The following is a 23,540-nucleotide window of genomic DNA, read 5'->3' on the forward strand; positions in this document are numbered from 1 at the left end:
ATGCAGAAGAGAGATGGTCATGCCCCAGCTTCGTGGTGCACTGAGAGCGGAGTTTCGCGCATGTGCAGTGTATATAAAGCCATAACGCATGGTCGATGTAATGGCCTTAGGAACGATCTGGGAGTGGAGGACGAGCGATCAACATTGCCAAAAAGAAAGATAAAACAAAGGTGCAGTTGTAAATTGGGGCATCAGTAGTTAGTTGCCTATGCTGCTTATAGATTGAGGCCTATATTGGGACCAGGTTATTAGTTTAGCCTGACATTAGGGTTTGTCTTGTGTTGTGTCTTGCAGGCACAATGATGGATAAATTCACAGTGCCAGATTTTTTTGCCCAAATTTACACAGCAGTACCAAGAGCTGCCATGCCTATGACAAGTCAAAAGTAGGGACTACTTCAGTAAAATCAAGAGGAAGGCAACGATGGAGAAACTGTTGGAATTGGTTAAGCCTCTGTATTCCACGGCAGACATCAGTTATTTGAAGGTAGCCTGTGTAGTATATATAATAGGGAGCGCAAGAAGGTCATGGAATCCCAGAGATCGGGAGCATCAGCAGATGACATATATGTCCCCAGGCTGTGGTAGTACAACAGCCTGCATTTTTTGTCAGACCAAACAGAACCATGCCCATCACTCTCAACACTTCCTTCCACATCAGCTGAGGCCACAGCTCCTGAGGTCCACCCTGGTCCTTCTACACAGGAAGAAAATGTGGAGGAGCCCAGCTTGACCCAGGTATAGCATTTTTTAACATAAATTGAATGATGTTAACTAGACATTATTGATCCCAAATGTCTGCCTTAACAAAGTGATTTACATATCAATAGACAGTAGTGGCCAATAATGATTGGGATAAGAATGAAAAATGCTGGGGTCAGAATGAGTCTTTTCTATTTGTCAACATTCAATTTGCAACAGTCATGAGCTCAAAATTGTGTGTGATTGATGACCTAAAAAACACAAATATGTCCCATTTTCATACACAGGAAAGCCTCAGTCAGGAGGAGCCCATGCCCAGCAGCCAGACTGAGTCACAGATTCCTCCCCTATGCCCTCCTACTAAAAGGGCCAGGAAGACCAGAAACCTGGATGACGCCACAGCTGCCTTCCTCAGGCATGCAACAAGTGCTGTTAGCACAGCCCTGGATGCCCAGGAGTCATTTGGCTGCATGACCGCCAATAAGCTGAAGTTTATGGAGGATGACCAACGCAGTATGTGTGAGAAGCTGATCCTGAAGTTCCTCAACAAGGGAAGGAGGGGCCAAATTACACAGAAAACCCACATCTGCAATTTTAGATGACAATCCTCCACCACCTCCACAGACACCCCACCCACCACAGCAGCATGGTGGACCATGGCAAATGCAGCCCCAACAAGCCCGCTGGGCTGAGGATTTTCACCCCTATAATTTTTAATTTCCTTTTTGTTTATTTTTAAAATTATGATTTGAGTTCTACTTTTTTCTTGTGCAGAGAATGCATTTTTTATTTAATTTAGTTTGTGTGGAAGGAAGCATTGAGAGCGATGGCCTGGGTTCGGTCTGGTCTGACAAAAAACGCAGACTGTTGTAAGACCTCAGCCTGGGAACATATAGGTCATCTGCTGCTGCTCCCGAGCTCTCTGGACTCCTCAGGTTACCACTTTTGCACTTTACACCATTGATGTCTGCCCTGGGGTGCAAATGCTTCACCAATCCAACTGTTTCTCCATTGACTTCCTCTTGATTTTTATATGACCTTGTGCTTAATATTAAATAAAAAATATTTTGTTTGAAAAATACTTGGCTATGTGTTTTACTTAAAAAAAAAGGACAGTTTGTGAGTAGGCAGGTACATTTCAAAAATACAGTGTCAAATTAACAAGGGACAACAACACAGTTGTGTATTTGAGCTTAAAAACAACAAGATAATAATGGTGTTGTGGTAACTTGACCCAAAATAAAAATAAAATGTATTATTCTGGATATCGCTAGAAAAAAAAAAACAATTTGAAATACGTTTTGCAGAACTCTGTCAATATCACCAGCAAAGCAGCTTCATTATTATCACATTATAAAGAAGAAGAGAAGGCACATGAGAGATTACATAATTTGCCACGTCACGAATGTGATATCTCCATTACAAATGCTAGTTTTACAAGAACGACCGTTTTTGGCCTGTCCGTGCTTCCGAGCATGCGTGTTTGTACTTTGGACTTTTGTCCGACAGACTTGTGTACACACGCGCAGAAAATCCGACAACACACATTTGTCCGCCTAAAATTTGAAAACCTGCTAGCCAACATTTGTTGGCGGAAAGTCCGACAACAATTGTCCAATGGAGCATGCACACGGTCAGATTTTCCGGCAATAGCCTGTCATCGAACATTGCCCGTCGGAAAGTCCAATCATGTGTACGTGGCTTTAGACTATACCAGCTGACAAGATTAAGCTAAAGGAACATCCCTCCTTGATTTCCCCCAACATCCCAAGGACTTGATTTCTACATACGTTTTTATATTCTGGTTATCTGGTGAGTGTTTTTCTCCTACACGAGTGGTGGTGGAGCACAGGTAACCAAGAATTATTTGCTATTGCACTATATTTCCTTTTTGGTGGGTGGATTTTTTCTAAGTATTGCTTTGATCGTACATGCATTTACCTAAAATGGTTTATTTACGTGATTTGTGATACCAGTTCTATTTTTCACCTTTGAATTAGCGCCGACCTTCATACTTTTTGTTAATGTAAGAAATAACTTCATTAAATTAGAGACACAATCGGGGCCGTAGTGGTGCAAGCAGAAACATGTAGACGTGACCAGTATGGTATTAAAGAGGAAGTAAACCCTGATGGGTTTACTTCCTCTTTCATTCCCTGCAAAGGTAAAGCATAATGGACTACTATGCATCGCATAGTAGTCCATTATGTGTCACTTACCTGACACAGGAGCCAGCGAAGTCACCGCTGTCCCCTGTAGTCCGGCGCATTGATCTTCTCGGTGGGTCTTGCTGCTCCGCCGCTGTCATTCGGCGAAGCCGCGATGACGTCACTCCCGCGCATGCGCACGGGAGCCGCCACTCGCGGCATATAGGCATTGACCGCGGCGCGCTCAGTGCGCCTGCGTGCCGCTATCTACGGCGCGCATGCGCCGTAGACAGCGGTGCCTGTCTTTCGGAAAATATCTCCTAAACCATGTAGGTTTAGGAGATATTTCTTGGACCTACAGGTAAGCCTTAATCTAGGCTTACCTGTAGGTCAAATTTGGGTGTAAGGGTTTACAACCACTTTAATACAACTAGTTATGTGTTTAGAGATGCAATGGGGTTGATTTACTAAAACTGGAGAGTGCAAAATCTGGTGTAGCTCTGCAAAGAAACAAATCCGCTTCCAGTTTTTTTCAAAGCTTAATTGAACAAGCTGAATTTAGAAGCTGATTGGCTACATGCACAGCTGCACCAGATTTTTCACTCTCCAGTTTTAATAAATCAACACCAATGATTCTCTGATACTGATATGACCATGAACATGTCTGCAGAGATGGTGGGCACTGGAATCGCACAACCCGGGATGTGTCTACAAAGATTCAATGAGGGTTGACTTACTAAAGGAAAATAGACTATACCCTTTGCAAGTGCAGTTGTTGTAAAGCTTAGTAAATGAGGGGGAGCTCTGCTAACTTCCATCATCCAATTGTGTGCAAGAAAAAATGCTTTTATTTTTTTCCTTGCATGTGACTGGGTATTCTTTGCAAAGTGGAACGTTACCTCATTTACTGCAGAGTGCAACAGCACTTGCACAGTGCATAGTCTTTTTGCCTTTAGTAAATCTATATATATATATATATATATATATATATATATATATATATATATATATATATATATATAGTAGTGGCACCATGCTAAAGATGTGCTGCTGATGATTGCTTTTGTTTGAGGGAGGCCAGGTTCACCCTGTTGTGCTGTAGTAAAGTAAAGGCAATTATACCAATGCACCTGCATTGCAGTGATCCCCAACACTGAGTTACAAAAAATAAAGAGTGCACTTTTTTTGGTGTGTTGGGCAGTCTATTCAGTTAAACTGGCTGTCTTAATACAGGACAATTCTAATGTGCTGCATAACATGCAAAAATTCACTGCAACAGCATGAATCCATCCTGAGCATTGTTTTGGGTAAAGGGTTTGATTAATAGCAAGTGAATACATTTGGAGAATAGGTTTCACAGTGATAAAGGACAGATATTGCAGTCGTACAGACATACATACAATTTAGTGGTGTCGCTGCCACTGTCTGTAAAGGCAGGACCCAACACAACTTCTGTAGATGTGTGTGTGGGGGGGAGGATGGTGTTCTCGGTAGTTCAGGGGTGGGTGGTTCCTGTACATGAATGGGCAATACCAGTTTACGTAGCTTGGGTTGGTAAGCGTTGCCTTTGGTGGACACTATATCCTAGGCCACGGCTTAAACCTCTTTGTCTCCCTGCAAAGGTAAAGCATAATGGGCTACTATGCATCGCATAGTAGCCCATTATGTGTCACTTACCTGACACAAGAGCCAGTGATGTCACCGCTGTCCCCTGTAGTCCGAAGCATCCATCTTCTTCCGGGTATCGCTGCTCAGGCCACTCACAGCGCCGGAGCAGCGATGACGTCACTCCCGCGCATGTGCACAGGAGCTGCCACTAATGGCATGTCGCCGTTAGCAGCGGCATGCTGCTAACGCCGATAGTGCGCCTGCATGCCACTGTCTACGGCGCATGCGCTATAGACAGCTGTGACTGTCTTTTAGTAAATATCTCCTAAACCGTGTAGGTTTAGGAGATATTTCTTGGACCTACAGGTAAGCCTTAATCTAGGCTAACCTGTAGGTCAAAGTGGTTTGTAAGGGTTTACAACCACTTTAATGGCATTTTCGGTCGTGATTATATCCTCTATTACTATTTTTCTTTTTCCTTGTAAACTTGGTAGGTATGTCCCCTATTTTTATGAAATATTTACATAACTCATTACCACTTTAACAAAGATGCTATGAAAAGCATATTCATTCACCACTACCAACCTTTTTTTTAAGATTGCTTAATTTGAACTTTACAATTGAAATTCAGGCAGCTTGCTAACTTCATATATTTGCACAGTGTACCTAGTATCTTTTATTATTTTAATTTTTTTCAAAACTACTGTGTTGCAACAAAGTGTGAACAAAGTGTGCAGCTAAAATGTTTTTATTATATGATCAAATCTAGGCCATCTTCTGCACAGATTATGGGATTCTCCTAGTGCTTTTTTAAATTTCAGACTTGTATGCAACTGTTCCAGGCCCTACGGCACGTCTGCTCTCTAAAGTACTATATCCTGGAGTCATACTGTATTGTACAGCAGTGTAAGAAACACTCTTAAAGTGATACTAAACACACACTGTTTAATTTACATTGTCCCTTTTATGTGGATGATGGCATTGTATATATTTTAATAAAAAAAAAAAAAGTCTACATTTTTTCCTTATCGATATATACAGCTGTCACATGACCCAGATCTTTCTCAGCCTGTCTGCAGGGAAACATAATCAAGGGGGAGCTTCTAGCCCTCTGCTGATGATCACATGTTCAAAAATAAAATAAACAGCTTTGAAATACAGAGTAAAAATAAATAATCATTTTTTAATAACACGGTGTGGGCAGATTTATGCCAGTCACAGCCTGTGTCTTGGAATAATTCGGAGGTAAAGCTTTTATCGATCTACATGTAAAATCTGCCATTATTGTGTTTAGCTGGTTAGTAGGCATGGAGGAGAAGGAGGGAGTGGGCTGTCATTTACCACTGTGTATACACCCACAGGTATGACTAGTCACATGGGCTGCTCAGATGTGATAGAGGAAATGCTTAGCATAGAAACTCGCTGAAAACTGAGCATGTGCAGAGCAGTCATTAGAAACCGTTCCTGTGCTACATGAATAATACCATGCCCAGCTGTTCTAAAAGAAGTTCAGGAAATGTCTGTCCTCCAACTGCAAGTACCTATCACAAAGGCTACTTTCAGACTGAGGCGGGCAAGCGGGTGTCGACGGTAAAGTGGCGCTATTTTTAGCGGCCCTTTTCCCGTTGTTATAAGGTTAAGACCCGCCCACAAAGATGATTTCAATGGGCAGGGGCTCTTTAGGAGTGGTGTATACACCGCTCCTACAGCACTGCAAAGATGCTGCTTACAATACTTTTTTTACCGTCCTGCAATCGCACCGATCCAGTGTCAACTCACTCAGGCTTTCACAATGGAGAGACAGGAGAGGCTCTTTATAGGCACTATTTTTAGCGCTGTAGCACCTGTAAAGGGACTTGGTGTAAATACATTTTGACCCATCTGGTAATTTTACGTTTCTAGAACGAGAAGAAACTTATCTAGAAATGATTGTAATTTAAAATAACATGCAAGCAGCGTTCACAAAAACTGAAAAAAGGCACATGGATGGAAAATGCATGTCCACTGCTGTTACTCACTTTTCATTTATCTAGCAATAGCTAACAGGTGAGGTTTTAAATGTTTATCATGCATTATGTATAAGATATAGTTAATTTGAATAGTTCATATCATTGGAGGGAGTTGCAGTACATGAAATATACAAGAGCTGTACTTTTTGTTTGTAGGCCGGATTGCTGCTCTCAATATGCTGAACAAGCACATACCTGTGAACTCTGTGCCGTTCTTCTGGACGTCTCTGCTGGGGAAGAGCATCCGTTATGCAGGTTCGTGTACCACATATTATTTACTCCTATTTACTCCTATTCACAACTATCTTTTTTTTTTTAAACTGAGATTTTGAGAACTTAACATTTTTATGTAAGGCAGGGCACAAAAACAGTAATTGGTTTGCAGTATAAGATCTAAAGTTTGTCTTTTGCGGTTTGGGGCAAGCTTTCCTCAGCTCCACAAAGTTTTGGGTCTGCAGCAGGAAATGAAGCCGTACAGCAAGTGTTGCCAGACATCAAGGCACTGAGTGGTTGAAAGGCCAAACTTTTTTTTCATTCACACAGAATTCTGCACCCCTCACTAGATTATTGGGGGGAAAAAAAACATCAAGATACAACTATAGAACCTGCCATTGCCCACTTGATATGCTTTGTGTATTCTAGCTTTCACAGGAATCTAGCATGAAACTTTTGTCTTTGTGCAGGAGCTTCCTGTATTTAAGACCAGTCATTATTGCTCTCTCTCCTTGTGCAGGGTGACAGGTCTTGTAGCTGCCCCCTCCTGTAGTTATCTGCAGGCAGCCTGTCGAAGGTAGAGCTGCTGGGTCTGCTCAGGTTATCATAATGTCGCTGTTGTTTTTATATAGGGAAAACAAGGTTTGCAAATTAATACAGTATTTTACACACAAATGGGATTGCTACTCTCTGTGACTTTAAAGCAATACCACGCTCCAGAACTGATACCAGTATTTATTAATCCTTGGGAAAACTGAGGCCAACTTTCTCCTAATGCAACATTCCTGGAGCCCCTCAGCTTGCATGGGACGACAACCCAGGGTGACACCAAATCATCTCTAATCCTATGTTTTGCTTAAATTGCTGTTTATAAATAAAGATAACCCCTCACAAATCAAAATATAATCTTGGTTAAAGTTTGTTAAAGCCCAACTACAGAATGGAGTTGAAAATACTTCAAGTAATATTAAAGGTTAAATGAAAACAAAACAAAAAACTAGCCTCTTATACTTACCTGCTTTGTGCAGTGGTTTTGGGGTCCCGATCCTCCTCTTCTTGGGTCCCCCGTCGCCGATCCAAGCCACTTGCTATGGGGGCTCTTGTGTATGTGTGTGTGCTCACTCCCAAGCCACCTCCTGTGAGTCCACAAGACGCACAGAATGAGGCTTGGCCCATCCCCGCTTCCTCCTCACTGGCTGTGATTGACAGCAGCGGGAGCCAGTGGCTCCCGCTGTTGTCATTCAGCCAATGAGAACGCAGAGACCTCAGACAGCAGCTGCTCTTGTGCACATTGCTGGATCAAGATGGGGCTTCGGTAAGTATTAGGGGGGCTGCAAACTGAAGGTTTTTAGCTTTATGTATAGAATGCATGAAGGGAAAAAACCTTTAACCTTCAAAATCGATTTAAAAAAAAAGTGACTTAAAGTGGATGTAACCCCAAATTTATTTTTATTTTTTTGTCATAATGTAGAGTATAAGATTTCCAATCATTTGAGCCCAGGCAATCCTCTTTTATTGTTCAGTGAGATAAATCTTGACAAACTGAGAAAAACTTTGTCAAATCCTCCCTCTTGCTGTGAGTGACAGGTGATTTACATATCGAATGCACTAGCTTAACCACTTGCTTACTGGGCACTTAAACCCCCCTCAGTCCCAGATCAATTTTCAGCTTTCAGCGCTGATGCACTTTGAATGACAATTGCGCGGGCATACAACACTGTACCCAAATGAAATTTTTATAATTTTTTTCCCACAAATAGAGCTTTCTTTTGGTGGTATTTAGTTACAGCTCGGAGTTTTATTTTTTGCTAAACAAACAAAAAAAGATGCAAAAAAATAAAAAAAAATAAATCATGTTTTAATAGTTTGTTATAAAATTTTGCAAACGGGTCATTTTTCTCCTTCATTGAAGTGCGCTGATTAGGCGGCACTGATGGCTGCATTGGTGGGCACTGATGGGCTGCATTGGTGGGCACTGATGGGCTGCATTGGTGGGCACTGATGGGCTGCACTGGTGGGCACTGATAGGCATAGTTAAGGCGGCACTAATAGGCACAGATAAGGCGGCACCGATGGGCACAGATAAGGCGGCACTGATGGGCAAAGATGGGCACAGATAAGATGGCATGGATGGGTGGCACGGATAAGTGGCACGGATGGGTGGCACGGATGGGCACTGATAGGTACCACTGATAGATGGGACTGATGGGCACTGATAGGTGGCACTGATAGGTGGCTCTGATAGGTGGCACTGCTGGGCACTGATGGGCGGCACTGCTGGGCACTGATGGGCGGCACTGCTGGGCACTGATGGGCGGCACTGGGTCGCAGCACCTTTGAGGCAGATTGTGGGCACTGTGGGTGGCACTGTTGGTGGCACTGCTGGATGGCACTGTGGGTGGCATTGTGGGTGGCACTGTAGGTGGCACTGTGGGCACTATGGGCACTGATGGGGGGCACTGATGGGGGGCACTTACTTTTATTCAGGATGGCACGGCGGTGGGCAGGTGGGCACTGGCAGGGGGCAGGTGGTCAGCTGTATTGCTGGCCGTGATCGGGACTGATGTCCCGATCACGGCCGCCGGTGATCGGCTTTTTTTTCTCTCCTCGCGCTGTCAGCGCGAGGAGGAATAATAGCCGATTACCGGCTCCGTTCTATCACATGATCAGCTGTCATTGGCTGACAGCTGATCACGTGATAAGGGGTCGGGATCGACCCCTTGCACGGATCGGTGATCAGGCGAGTCTCACGGACTCGCCGATCACAGAGCGCGCCGCGCGCGCCCCTCAGGGGGCGCGCAGGCCGCTCGTATCCGGGACGACGTCAATAGACGTCGTCCCGGAAATGTAGGTCCGCGCTGATGCCGTCATTTGGCAATAGCGCGGATCTGTAGTGGTTAAAGAGGAAGTAAACCCTGATGAGTTTACTTCCTCTTTCATTCCCTGTAAAGGCAAAGCATAATGGACTACTATGCATCGCATAGTAGTCCATTATGTGTCACTTACCTGACACAGGAGCCAGCGAAGTCACCGCTGTCCCCTGTAGTTCCGAGCGTCCATCTTCTTGGTGGGTCTCGCTTCTCCGGCGCTGTGATTCGCCGGAACAACGATGACATCACTCCCGCGCATGCGCACGGGAGCCGAGACTCGCGGCATTGCCGTCATCGACGATGCCCCGCTCAGTGCGCCTGCGCGCCGCTGTCTACGGGCAAATATCTCCTAAACCGTATAGGTTTGGGAGATATTTCTTGGACCTACAGGTAAGCCTTAATCTAGGCTTACCTGTAGGTCAAAGTGGTTTGTAAGGGTTTACAACCACTTTAAGAGACATGTATTATTTTTTTTAATTCCCTCCCACACCTTTCTTCTGCTGCTCTGCCAGGATTGGATGTTCCACACCTCAGCATAATTGGGCATGCTGAAGTCATGTGGTTACTTTCCTGTCTTTTCACTGGATGTTAGAAATCATAGCAGAAGTTTGTTGTAAGAAATACACAGGAGAAAAAGCATATTGACAAGGGGAGTGTAGAGGTGGGTGGGGAGTCTACTGACATCACGACTCCACCCACCAAGCTCCAGACAACAGACCCACCCACAGAATCTGTAGTTTTTCGGGTCTCATAACAGACAGAGGGGAGACATTTGACAGGTAAAGATACATGCAGGAGGCATGTATATCCTTATAGATAATCCCCATGGCAGTAGTTTAGAAAGGATGACATTGGGTTTACATCTACTTTAAAAAAATAAAATAAATTGCGGTCACTGCTGTGAGCCAAACATCCAAATTGATGGTTAAAATGCAAAAATCCACAGTCACACCACTACCTGCACCTGCCTAGCACAATCTGTGGTTGATGGGTCAGCTAGGCTAAAAAATAAATAAAAATAAATAACCGATTCCCCCATCCACACAAGCGAGGTGGACGAAGGAATCCTCCCCGGTGTGCTGATGTATTCTGATAGTGGGAACTGTCAGAATACACTGATCAACGCTGCAGCTGATAGAATTAATGTTTTCTAGCAATTCTGATCAATTTCTTTTAGACTGAGAAGGCCACACACAGATCAGTTTATCTGGTTCCTTCTGAACTGGCCGGATTTTGTTCCATAGGTTACCCAGGTTTATGTGTAGTGTGTATCCCATTACTTTCATGCAGCAGCTTCCCTGCTATGCCTCCTCAAAGCCATCAGATAATTTTTCTGATTGGCTGTCTTCCAGAGCTATGAAAGTTAATGTCAGCTGCTGCTACTGAGAAAAGTTGTACTGTTCACCTGCCTCTTACTGTCCTCTCCACCATTTACAGAACCCATACAGAATACCGTATTGGTATCTCAAAATGCATTGAGGACTGTGAATGATGGAGCAATTGAATGACAGGATCCCCCTGTCCATTCACAGAAGGCAATTCATGGTGGGAGAATAGTAATACCAGTTCTGGAAATTACGGCTGAAAGACAGCCATTCAGGACAGTATCTAGTGACTCTAGGGAGGCACTACAGGGACAACTATTTACCAGAAGCAGCTCAGTGCAAGTAATAGTATACACACCATTACAAATATCCAGTGTGTTTGGTGCTGTATCCCAAAAAACGTCTAAACTTCAGCTTTAAAGAACATTAAACGGCATTGTGGTTTTGCATTAAGTCTAGCAGTAATATAATATACGTGTAATACTCTTATCTGGCTTTATAGATACTGCCAGGATTGCTTTTATACATTGCAGTAGCATGCATCATTGTGTCATTATATTTTTTTGTAATGAATAGATATTTCTACAGGTTGAAAGGATTTAAAGGGATAAAAGGATTGTAACATGGGATTGCACTTCATCTTTAGCATATGCATCATATTAAACATTTCATGACAGGATTAGGAAGGATGCTTTTGTGGTCCTTGATAATGCAAGCTATCCACTGAATGTTGCCTTTTTGTACACATGACCAAGGGCAAGGACTTTACTGCTTTGAATTGCTAATTCCAATCCAGGTTCATCCTGCACTTTTTTTCTCAACAGGATTTGGTGAGGGTCATACAGAAATCATAATGAAAGGGGCCTTGGAAGAGATGAAGTTCTTGGCTTTTTATCTAAAGTAAGAAGATGCATATTTGGGTTGGTTAGCAACTTTCTCATAGAACCCTCTTTGAGATTTAAAGTTGTTGTAAAAAGATTACTGCCAGCCCCTCTGTTTTACCAAGCCATACTACACAGCAGGGCTTTTTTTCAGCCGCAACGTGGAGGACCGGAGTTTCTCACCTTTGGCAGCCGTGCACTTTTCAACTTGTCACACAGGACCCAGGAGAGGATTTTTTCCAATTGCTTACTCCATCAGCTTTTGTGTGTTAGTGCCAGGCACCCAGGGCACATGCCCATTTGCTAGCTGGTCTCTGCACTGTAACCTCCCTATTTTTTCTTTTACTTTCGGATATGTGGGAGGCAGTTTATTTTCCTGCCTATCCAAAAGTTTAGTGAAGCACCCCCTCGCCTCTGTGCTACAGTTCTTAATAGGCTGAGCAATGTCGGCGTTTTTGCAAGAGGTTTGAGAGCTAGAGGGGCATTTGTGAGAGCTGAGGGGGCATTTGTTTGAGCTGGGGGCATTTTTAAAAACTGGAGGGGCATTTGTGGGAGCTTGGGGGTGCATTTGTAAGAACTGGAAGGGCATTTGTGAGAGATGAGAAAGCTGGGGGGCATTTGTGAAAGGTGAGAGAGGGGGGGGGATTGTTTGTACAGAGTTGAAGCCGTTCAGCCTGACATTTTGTTCCGAGTGTGAGACAGGAAGGTCTCATCACACACCCAGGTCACAGTGCTGTATTCTGTGTGTAGATGAGGCTTCATACAATTTATACAGTGCACCCGGTGGCTGCACATGTTAGTGATGGAAATAGTTTGGCCCAGCTTAGCCCAAACTATTTAACCACTTCCGGACTGCCGCACGCCGATGTACGGCCTTACTTTGATGAGGGATATCGTTGTTATGGCAGTAGCTAGCTGTCATAACCCCAGTATCCTCTTGTTTGGCCGGCGGTCCGGATTCTGATAAGAGTGGTCTCTGCGGCAGATTTGCCGCAAGATCACATTTATCGGCGGTGGGAGAGGGCCTCACTTCAGTGCCCTCCAACGCTTACCGGATCCATCGGCAGCGGCGGAGGCAATCGGATCTTCACTCTGGCTGGGCATGGAGACGAGTGAGGGGAAGATGGCCCCCACCCGTCTCCATAACAATGCAGGGTGGAAGCGACATCAAAACGTCACTTCCGCCCACAGCTCTTAAAGGGACATTTGTTTTTTTAAATGACTTTTTTTTTTTTTTATTGCATTTAAGTGTAAATATGAGATCTGAGGTCTTTTTGACCCCAGATCTCATATTTAAGAGGTCCTGTTGTGCTTTTGTTTCTATTACAAGGGATGTTTACATTCCTTGTTATAGAAATAAAAGTGATACGATTTTATTATTTAAAAAAAAAACAGTGTTAAAATAAAAGGTAAAATAAATAAATAAGAAAAAAAAAAAGGATTTATAAAGAGAAAGGAGGTATAGGGCTAGAATCGTTGCTCTCACTCTACCGATCGTGCCAATACCTCACGTGTGGTTTGAACACTGTTTTCATATGGGGGCGCTACTCACGTATGCTTTCTCTTCTGCACGCGAGCTCAGCGGGGTGGGGCGCATTCGGTAGAGTAAGAGCAATGATTCTAGCCCTATACCTCCTCTGTAACTTAAAACGTGCAACCTGTAGAACTTTTTAAACGTCGACTATGGAGATTTTTAAGGTTAAAAGTTTGTCACCATTCCACAAGCGGGCACAATTATAAAGCGTGACATGTTGGGTATCAATTTACTCGACATAACATTATCTTTCACAATATAGAGCAAAAATTGGACTACCTTTACTGTTCTCTTTTTTTTTTTTATTAAAAAAAGTGTATTTTTTCCCAAAAAATGCGCTTGTAAGACCGCTGCACAAATATGGTGTGATAGAAATTATTGCATCGGCCACCATTTTATTCTCTAGGGTGTTAGAAAAAAAATGTATACTGTTTGGGGGTTCTAAGTAATTTTCTAGCAAAAAAAAAATGTTTTTAACTTGTAAACAACACATCTCAAAAAGAGGCTCAGTCCTTAAGTGGTTAAAGTGAAAGTAAACCTGGACATCAGCTTCAATTCATTTTTAATATTTGAAGCATACTCCCCCGTTTATCCACGTCTTCATTTTCTGCTGAGAAATCCCTTTGAAAAACACCCTTAGCATTTCTGGCCATGGCCATCTTGAGTAAGGGCAGATGATTCATGTAGCACTTACTTTCGGGACTCCATCTGCCCTTAGCTCAGGCATGCAGGCAGGAGGCAGTGCTTAGCTGAAAACAACCCACCTTCCCTTCTGAGGATTCCTGGGACATATGACAACACACGTTAAAGGGGTTCTAAAAGCAGCAGGTTTTTATTCCCTTACTGCAAATTCACTAATGCATCGATCACTACCTTCTCCCCCGACTGACAATGCTGCTGTCCCAAAAAGGTTTCGGCTGCTCCTCCAGCTTAGAGTGGAGACACCCTAAGGCTTGGTTCACACCTATGCAGTTTGCTTTTGATCTTTTTGTGGAGCATTTTGCATTTGTGCACACTCGATTTTTGCCGCATTGTTCACGTGTTCCATAGGAAACCATGTTAAACAGACTGTAGTGTGTTCCTGAAAAAAAAGCATTAAAAACGCATAGGTGTGAACTGAGCCTAATACAGGTGTGTTACAGGCTAGATCACCAGGTGATAATAAAGGGGGGGGGGGCATAAAAAATATTACAGCTACCATATCTAAGAATGGGTAAGCTGCAATATATAAATTTTTCATCCTCTAGGTTTATGTGCATGAATAATAGAAAGGAAGTTGGATGTATGTATGTAGTGACTAAATGACTTTATTCACATAAAAGGGGGTAAAGAATCTCACTCAGTATGCAGTACATTAAAAGCCACTACATAATGTAAATGTTGAAAGACGTAGACATATGAAAATGACATATAAAAACATATTCAGATGAAAATTATATATATCTATTATTAAGGTTGTATGTACAGTGGTGTGAAAAAGTGTTTGCCCCCTTCCTCATTTCCTGTTCCTTTGCATGTTTGTCACACTTAAGTGTTTCGGAACATCAAACCAATTTAAACAATAGTCAAGGACAACACAAGTAAACACAAAATGCAATTTGTAAATGAAGGTGTTTATTATTAAAGGTGAAAAAAAATCCAAACCATCATGGCCCTGTGTGAAAAAGTGATTGCCCCCCTTGTTAAAACATACTATAACTGTGGTTGTCCACACCTGAGTTCAATTTCTCTAGCCACACCCAGGCCTGATTATTGTCACACCTGTTCACAATCAAGGCATCACTTAAATAGGAGCTGCTTGACACAGTAAGGTCCACCAGAAGATCCTTAAAAGCTACACATCATGCCGAGACCCAAAGAAATTCAGGAACAATTGAGAAAGAAAGTAATTGAGATCTATCAGTCTGGAAAGGGTTATAAAGCCATTTCCAAAGCTTTGGGAATCCAGCGAACCACAGTGAGAGCCATTATCCACAAATGGCGAAGACATGGAACAGTGGTGAACCTTCCCAGGAGTGGCCGGCCGCCCAAAATTACCCCAAGAGCGCAGCGACGACTCATCCAAGAGGTCACAAAAGACCCCACAACAACGTCCAAGGAACTGCAGGCCTCACTTGCCTCAGTTAAGGTCAGCGTTCATGCCTCCACCATCAGGAAAAGACTGGGCAAAAATGGCCTGCATGGCAGAGTTCCAAGGAGAAAACCACTGCTGAGCAAAAAGAACATCAAAGCTCGTCTCAATTTCTCCACAACACATCTTGATAAACCCCAAGACTTTTGGGACAACATTCTGTGGACCGATGAGACAAAAGTGGAACTCTTTGGAAGGTGTGTGTCCAAGTATATCTGGCGTAGAAGGAACACTGCATTTCATAAAAAGAACATTATACCAACAGTAAAATATGGTGGTGGTAGTGTGATGGTCTGGGGCTGTTTTGCTGCTTCAGGACCTGGAAGACTTGCCGTGATAAAAGGAACTATGAATTCTGCTGTCTACCAAGAGATCCTGAAGGAGAATGTCCGACCATCTGTTCGTGTACTCAAGCTGAAACGAACTTGGGTTCTGCAGCAGGACAATGATCCTAAACACACCAGCAAGTCCACCACCGAATGGCTGAAGAAAAACAAAATGAAGACTTTGGAGTGGGCTAGCCAAAGTCCTGACCTGAATCCTATTGAGATGTTGTGGTATGACCTTAAAAAGGCCGTTCATGCTCGAAAACCCTCTAATGTAACTGAATTAGGACAATTCTGCAAAGATGAGTGGGCCAAAATTCCTCCAGGACGCTGTAAAAGCCTCATTGCACGTTATCGCAAAAGCTTGGTTGCAGTTGTTGCTGCTAAGGGTGGCCCAACCAGTTATTAGGTTTAGGGGGCAATCACTTTTTCACACAGGGCCATGATGGTTTGGATTTTTTTTCACCTTTAATAATAAACACCTTCATTTACAAATTGCATTTTGTGTTTACTTGTGTTGTCCTTGACTATTGTTTAAATTGGTTTGATGTTCCGAAACACTTAAGTGTGACAAACATGCAAAGGAACAGGAAATGAGGAAGGGGGCAAACACTTTTTCACACCACTGTATATACAACTTTAAAACCAAAATGGCAGTATGTTCCAGTTAAAGTGGTGTTGCCACCAAAAAATAAAAAAGTGTTTAGAATTCTTAAAAATAAAAAATAATTGGGAAAAAAAAAATTGCTCACCTCTAAATACCTGTTGCTAGGGGGTCCCTTGTAGTCTGCCTTCTTCCTTGCCCGGGCTGGTGACATCACTTCCCCTCGTGCCGCACAGTCATCTGGGACCTGTCACGTGTCCCAGATGACTGTGCGGCGTATCACGGCGCCCTGTGCCGCTCTCGTGTATGCAGTGGGTGCCCAGCTGTGAAGCCACAGCCGGGTGCCCACAGTACGAATGACGGCGCCACGAGCGGAGCGGGGAACGAGGGGGGGGGGGTTCGTTCCCCCGCATCGCTGGACCCTGGGACAGGTAAGTGTCCGAATATTAAAAGTCAGCAGCTGCAGTATTTGTAGTTGCTGACTTTTAATTTTTTTTTTGTAGGGTTACCCCACTTTTACAACATATGGAGTGTGTACTCCATTTAAGAGTATAGCAAATAATAATGGGATTGTTAATTATTTAGATGAATAACTAAAGCGAGGTTGCATCCTATATACGTGTTTCGTGTAAAGACACTTCAACAGGAATAGATGCATCCATTAGTCTGTAAAACAAATAAATATAGGTACCGGTAAGTTCTGGTAAGAACTCCAGTATCAAGGAAAGGCCATGGAAATTGTTAGTCTCGTTACTTACATGGGACTGGAAAAACAGGGGTATGTAAAACTGCAACTGGGGGAGCACTGGAATGAGTCATCTAGTCTGGGAGCTGAGGAAGCCACACCGCATATGGGGCGAACGCTCAAACACACTCCCCAGAAAGTTAGGTTCTCCATATGGTTTGGGTGGTAACACAAGGTAAGGCTCCAAGGGAGTCTCTTTTTATTCCTTTTAATTAAATCTCACTGGATTTGGTCTTCACTTGGTTCACACCATCATTATTATATGCAAGCTCTGTATAGTGTACCCCCCTTTCTTTTCACAGACCCTCTTTGTAATTATCTATCCCCTTATTATTTGCTATTCTCTTACCCGGAGTACACACTCCATACATACATTGTTAACTGGAATGTGCTGCCATTTTGGTTTTAAGGTTGTATATACATACAACTTTAAAGATAGATATATCTAATTTTCCTATGTCTATGAACTTCTTTCAGCATTTACATTAGGTAGTGGTTTTTAATGTACTGCATACTGAGTGCAATTCTATACCCTCTTTTATGTGAATAAAGTCATTAATTCACATATATATATATATATATTGTCTTGTTTACCTGCCACTTGCCTCATACAAAGTCCCAACTTCCTTTCTATTATTCATTTGAATCGGGGATGGAGGCACATATTATCATATGCATACCTCATTTAAAATCTGAAACATTTCCCCTTCCTTTAGGTTTATGTGCACACGTGTTCATTTCAGTGTAGCTGCACCTTACTGTGCACATTTGTCCAGCATGTTGTTGGGAAAGCTGTTTAAAGTGGAACTTAAAGGGGTTGTAAAGGTAAATGTTTTTTCACCTTAATGCATTCTATGCATTAAGGTGAAAAAACATCTGACACTGCCTGCACCCCCAGTCCACCCCGTTTTACTTACCTGACCCCTCGAAAATCCCGTGCTCGCCCCCGACGTCCTCTTCACCACTCAGCCTGGCCGCTGATTGGCTGGAGTGGATGGATGGAAAGCAGCACAGCCATTGGCTTGCGCTGCTGTCAATCACATCCACTGACGTGGTGCGCCGGGGGCGGGGCCGTGTGATACAGCGAGCCGCTATAGCCGCCGGCTGTATCACGGGAGCACTCCTGCAGGTGCTTCTCACCATGCGAGGGAGCTTGTATGCACGTGAAGTACCTGCGGGAGGAAGCAGAGACAGCCGCTGAGGGACCCCAGAAGAGCAGGTTCGGGGCAACTCTATGCAAAACGAGCTGCACAGTGGAGGTAAGTATAACATGTTTGTTATTTAAAAAAAAAAAATTTTACAATTCCTTTAACGTTCTCAATCAACATTGACTATTTTCAATCCGTATGCTGCTAGTATTAGTAAATAGGTAAAAAGGAAGATTTAGATTTACTTGTTTTAAATGTTAAACATTTTTTACATTTCTTCAGCTAGAATCAGGTTTCAAGGCCTTGGAAAATTATGTAATACATTCCTGGGAGTCTTTAGGAGGGGGAAGAGGAGTTTTCTCAGCTAAGTACACCCTTCTGTATGCATGCCTGAGCCAAGGGCAGATGGATTCAAGACTGTAAATGCCACATTAATCATCTGCCCCAACTCAAGATGGCAAATGCTAGGGTTTTTTTTTTCAAAGTGATTTCTCAGCAATAAAGCACAGAGACCTGGATAGATGAGGGAGTTTGCTTTGAAAATTATAAATTAATTAAATAGTGCTTTTTTAAGTTTGTGATGCTCAGATGCAGTATAGATCCACTGGCTTTTTTTTTTTTTACTAACTTTCAGCATAAACTCTGCACTGATGATTACAAGCTCATACACCAGTAATCAATCAGTATTGGAAGGTAATAGATTCAGGGTTGCAAATAACATATATATTCATGGATTTTTTATTTTTTTTGTAACATGTACTTGCTGTTTGGAACCTTTCCAGTATTAGGAAAGATTGTGTATGCTTTATTGCTTGTTAATTTTATTTTATTCTTGCCTAATCTAGGGATGATATTGTAATTGCGGTATCGAGCATGAACTTTGACCCTATTGTATCACAAGTAGCTGAGGCAATCCTATCGGGCAGAAAAATCACGAAGACTGAAGTTATGTAAGTAACACGCCAGTAAAGGTCAAGTCTACCCAAAATGTGATATTTTAGGCTGACCATACACATTTTTATTTGTTTTTTTTTCACCTATAGGCTGAAAAAAAAAAATCTTAGATCCCCTTCACCCACACAGCACAGATGGATGCATGTCAAAACACTGGAACAGTGCCTGCATCTGGTTGGGTGCAGACACTGTTTCACTGAGAGTTTTTCCACCCAGCTCTTTTAATTTTTCAATTGAAGGATGTCAGGCACCCACATAGCACATTTCGCTCAGTGTATGGCCAGCTTTCATCAGAGGTGGAACCTAGGCCTGTTACCCCCTTGTATCATGTGAGTAACTGCCATAAGTCCCAAATTTGTTCTTGTAAGTATGGGAGTTTTGGTGATTCTTGTGCACCTTTGCATATTCCAGCATCTTTGCATTCCCCACAATCTAAAATCAATCAAATCCAACAGGCAGAGTGGGAACCTCTTATAATGACACACTGGTGCACAGACTGAGGAATTTGGGTGCACCATTAGTCCTGAGAGATTCTGAAAATTATCAAGTGGTTAAACTCTTCAGTATCTACAAAATTCTGAAATATTTGTTTTGGGAAGAAGGACCCTTTAATATTTTTAACATACATGGAACTGTACAATGTTCACAGTAACACTGTATTTCTGGCCACGCTTTTGTGGCATTTGTAGTAATACAGATTTAACTGGAATGCTGGCTGTAACGTTAAAGCGGTTCTCCACCCTAAAGTGGAATTTACGCTCATGTGATCCCTCCCCCCTTCCGGTGCAACAATCGGCACCTTTCAGGGGGGAAGGGGTGCAGTTACCTGGATAATCCAGGTATCTGCACCCACTTCTGGGACAGACCGCCGCAGATGCCCCCCCCCCCCCCCCATTGTGTTCTGGGAAACACACAGTTCCCAGGACACAGCGGGGACCAGCAGAGAAGCGCAGCGCGACTCACGCATGCGCAGTCTGGAACCGGGCAGTGAAGCCACCTCGCTTCACTTCCCAATTCCCTGACAGAGGATAGCGGCGGGGCGGCACAGAGACGAGCGATCTCTGGACCCTGGGACAGGTAAGTGTCAATTTATTAAAAGTCAGCAGCTGCAATATTTGTAGCTGCTGGCTTTTAATATTTTTTTTAAAGGTGCAGAACTGCTTTAAACAAGCTTTTAACAGGCATCATGTCAACCTGAAGGTTGTTTAAAGCTACAGTCAGCATTATAATGACAATCTGTGTTCAACATTCAAGACCAGCGCCCAAGAAATATTGAAGGCTTCAAGAAAACTTGCTTAGTAGTGAAATGTTTGCTGAATCAAATGTTCTACTGTTTCATATTTACAGACTAAAGGCTCGTACACACTATAAGAAAATCGGACGAACATTTTCGTCCAAAATTATTTTTGTATGATTTTCGTATAGTGTGTACACAACTTTCGACAGCCGATTCCAAATTTTCATACAAAAACTCCCGAAGGGAGAAACTCCAAACTTTTTCTTGTACAGGAACAGAATGAACTATTTAATTTTTGTTGTACTGCTTTCGTACAAGAAAAATCTGAAAAAGACTGCACATGATCAGAAACAATAAACAACAAAGCCTTTGTCCTATGAGAATTTTCGCACAAATTTTATTTCTTTGGTTTCCGATTTGCTGTGAGGGATTGAGAAAAATGTGACAAATGTTCGCCTGATTTTTCTTAGTGTGTATGAGCCTTAAGATTAAATAATGCTTGTGTATGGGTATGGCGAGAAAAATGGAATAAACTCAATTGAGGGTCCCAGACTCTGGAAGGAGGAGAGTTCCTAAACATCAAAAATAGAAGCCTACTAAAAACTAGTAAATGTAAAAAAAAAAAAAAAAAAAAAAAATTCCTAATCATTTTCTGAGACTAATCCTTCATTTGTGTCTCACACGCTCCCCTTCGAAGACACTGCAGGCCTTAGTGGGAGGGGTTCGGTAACACTGGCAGAGCAAATCCACAAAGCAGTGGGCAGGACTAATTGCCACTCCTGCAACATCTTTTCACTGCTCCTGTAGTGCAAGCAGGCACAGTTCTGAATTCAGGAGCAGTGCAGCTCAAAGGTAGGATCAACGGGTATTTGTGAGATGTTGCTGGAAGGCTGAGCGAAAACTGTAAGTATAGATGCACTTATAATTAGGTAATGCAGCACATATTTTCTTTTTATGGGAGGCCATAATTCTACTTGAAGCACAAACCTAATGGTCCTTGGTTTTCAATATTTTATTTTTGTTGAGCACAAATGAAACCGCACACGCCCATTGTAAAAGATTCAGTGGTAATCTAAAATACAGGACATTTTGAAATGAACATTTTTTGTGAATGGTGAGATTGCATGGTAACCAGGGTAGTACAGATAACATGTTGTAATTGAGCATGTGTTCACCTTCTACTCTCATTCCTAATTTTACGTCTGCAGAAACCACAGGTTCAGGGAGACACGGAGGGTTATTTACTAAAACCAGAGAGTGCAAAATTTGGTGCAGCTCTGCAGAGAAACCAATCAGCTTCTAGGTTTTATTGGCAAAGCTTAATTGAACAAGCTGAAGTTAGAAGCTGATTGGCTACTATGCACAGATGCACCAGTTTCTGAGTGCTGTTGTTTTTAGTAAATCTACCCCACTGTGTGGGATAGAGTGGGTGGCATATCTATATAAGCTGCCTGATGATGTACTGATTGGATATTACCACCGGTGAAAACGGCTTGTCAAATCACTTATGTAAGTTTTCTTCAAATGCTCAGTTTTAATTACCCAGTGCGTGACAAGTGTACATTAAAGCCGACCAGGAATTCAGTAATTTATGTGCTGAGAGCAGTCCTCCCCACCCCTTCCTCCTGAGCTTTATATAACACAAAGCACTCTATGATCGGGCAGGAATAGGGGAGGGTGGGCAAAGCAGCTGCACACAACTCTGCAGTTATTGGAGCTGAGACCAAGAAGGTCTAATGTTGGTACTCCTGTAGTTGGCTATGCTCCCACACTCTCCTTAAATTGTAAATTAAAGTAATAAGTCTATGAAGTGCCATGCACCTTGTTGGACTTAACAAATCGCAATCGGAACATTTTAGAAAGTGTCTGAATTCCTAGAGTTCTGCTGGGTTTAGTCTGTGAGTAGCTTGATGGGTATACAAAAGAAGGCAGGTGCCACCTGCTGGAGAGTCCCAGTGCAAATCTCATCCATACACAATCGAAAAATAACTGTAGCTCAGGAAGCAAGTTCTGAGACAAGTAGTAGAAATGTCAGACATCAGACATTACCTTTTCGTATTCCCTCCCTGCAAGTAAACTTTATATTGTTTCAGCAGTTCTGAATATAGCCATTGTCTCCCTGCCTGATAAGTTGTAGAAAGTGACTGCTCTACTGTTACTTACTCTTGCTTACCATTTGGTTTATGTTTCCTGCCTTTTGTGCTGTCCATGTTATCCTCCCTTATTTTGGTGACCATTGGCTATTATTTGGTTTATATCTCCTGTCTGTATACTGTACATACACGGACTGCTCTAAGTTACCCTTGGCTAATATGTAGTTTACATCTCCTGCTTGCTGAATTATACAGACTGTTATTGATCCTTGCTTAGTACCTGGTTTAGGACTCCGGGCCACTTCATTTTACACACTTTCTGTCCTGCAGTTATCCTCCTTACCCAATATATGCTTGTTCTCCCCTTTTTGCCAGATTGTGAATGCTTTTGATCATGTGCCCCCAACTTTTGCTTGATAGACAGTTTTTACCCTCTTCCTTGATGTGGTTTATACAACCTACATGCCAAATGTTCAAAGTTATCAGTTACAATTGTAAAGGAAGTAATTTAGGATGGATTCTATTTTCAACTAGTTTTCCTGAAAAACAACTTTGCTCTAAAACTAGCTGGCAATTTCTAAATAAAGTATCCTATTTGGTAAGAGTTGCTTAGTATCTGAAAAAATAGAAAATTCCTATCAAAATACTTACCGTAATTTTCCTTTCCTGATGGACTCCATTGCAGCAACGTGTGGGTTAAGTCCCGCCTCCACTACCCCATAGGACACTACTCCCATAAATCTTTGCTCCCTGCCCCTGGCCGTGTTTGGTAACTAGCCTACTCCAGCAATTTGGGAGGGAACTCCTGCTGCCATGGAGTCCATCAGGAAAGGAAAATTACGGTAAGTATTTTGATAGGAATTTTCCATTTTCCTGACAGACTCCATGGCAGCAACGTGTGGGAAATAACTCACCAAACACACCCGGGTGGGCAAAATGCTGAACAAAAGATTTATTTAACACTGTCGGCCGACAGGACTTTCAAACCAAAATCAACAGAGGATAAAGATGCTG

General features: G+C 42.7%; 1 protein-coding gene across 3 annotated transcripts in view; it reads left to right on the forward strand.

Annotated features, from left to right (window-relative positions):
- LOC143982120 (apoptosis-inducing factor 3-like) overlaps nt 1-23,540 on the forward strand; it is a 233,849-nt gene that overhangs the window by 195,824 nt on the left and 14,485 nt on the right. For all 3 annotated transcript variants that reach the window (XM_077480563.1, XM_077480565.1, XM_077480564.1), the window contains 3 exons: nt 6,622-6,720; nt 11,698-11,773; nt 19,088-19,192. In XM_077480563.1, the coding sequence (XP_077336689.1) occupies nt 6,622-6,720; nt 11,698-11,773; nt 19,088-19,192 (280 nt within the window). The remainder of the gene's footprint in view (nt 1-6,621; nt 6,721-11,697; nt 11,774-19,087; nt 19,193-23,540) is intronic.

Source organism: Lithobates pipiens, unplaced genomic scaffold (assembly GCF_037356315.1).
Source record: "Lithobates pipiens isolate NorthernLeopardFrog02 unplaced genomic scaffold, aLitPip1_a1.2 Scaffold_16, whole genome shotgun sequence".
NCBI lineage: Eukaryota > Metazoa > Chordata > Amphibia > Anura > Ranidae > Lithobates > Lithobates pipiens.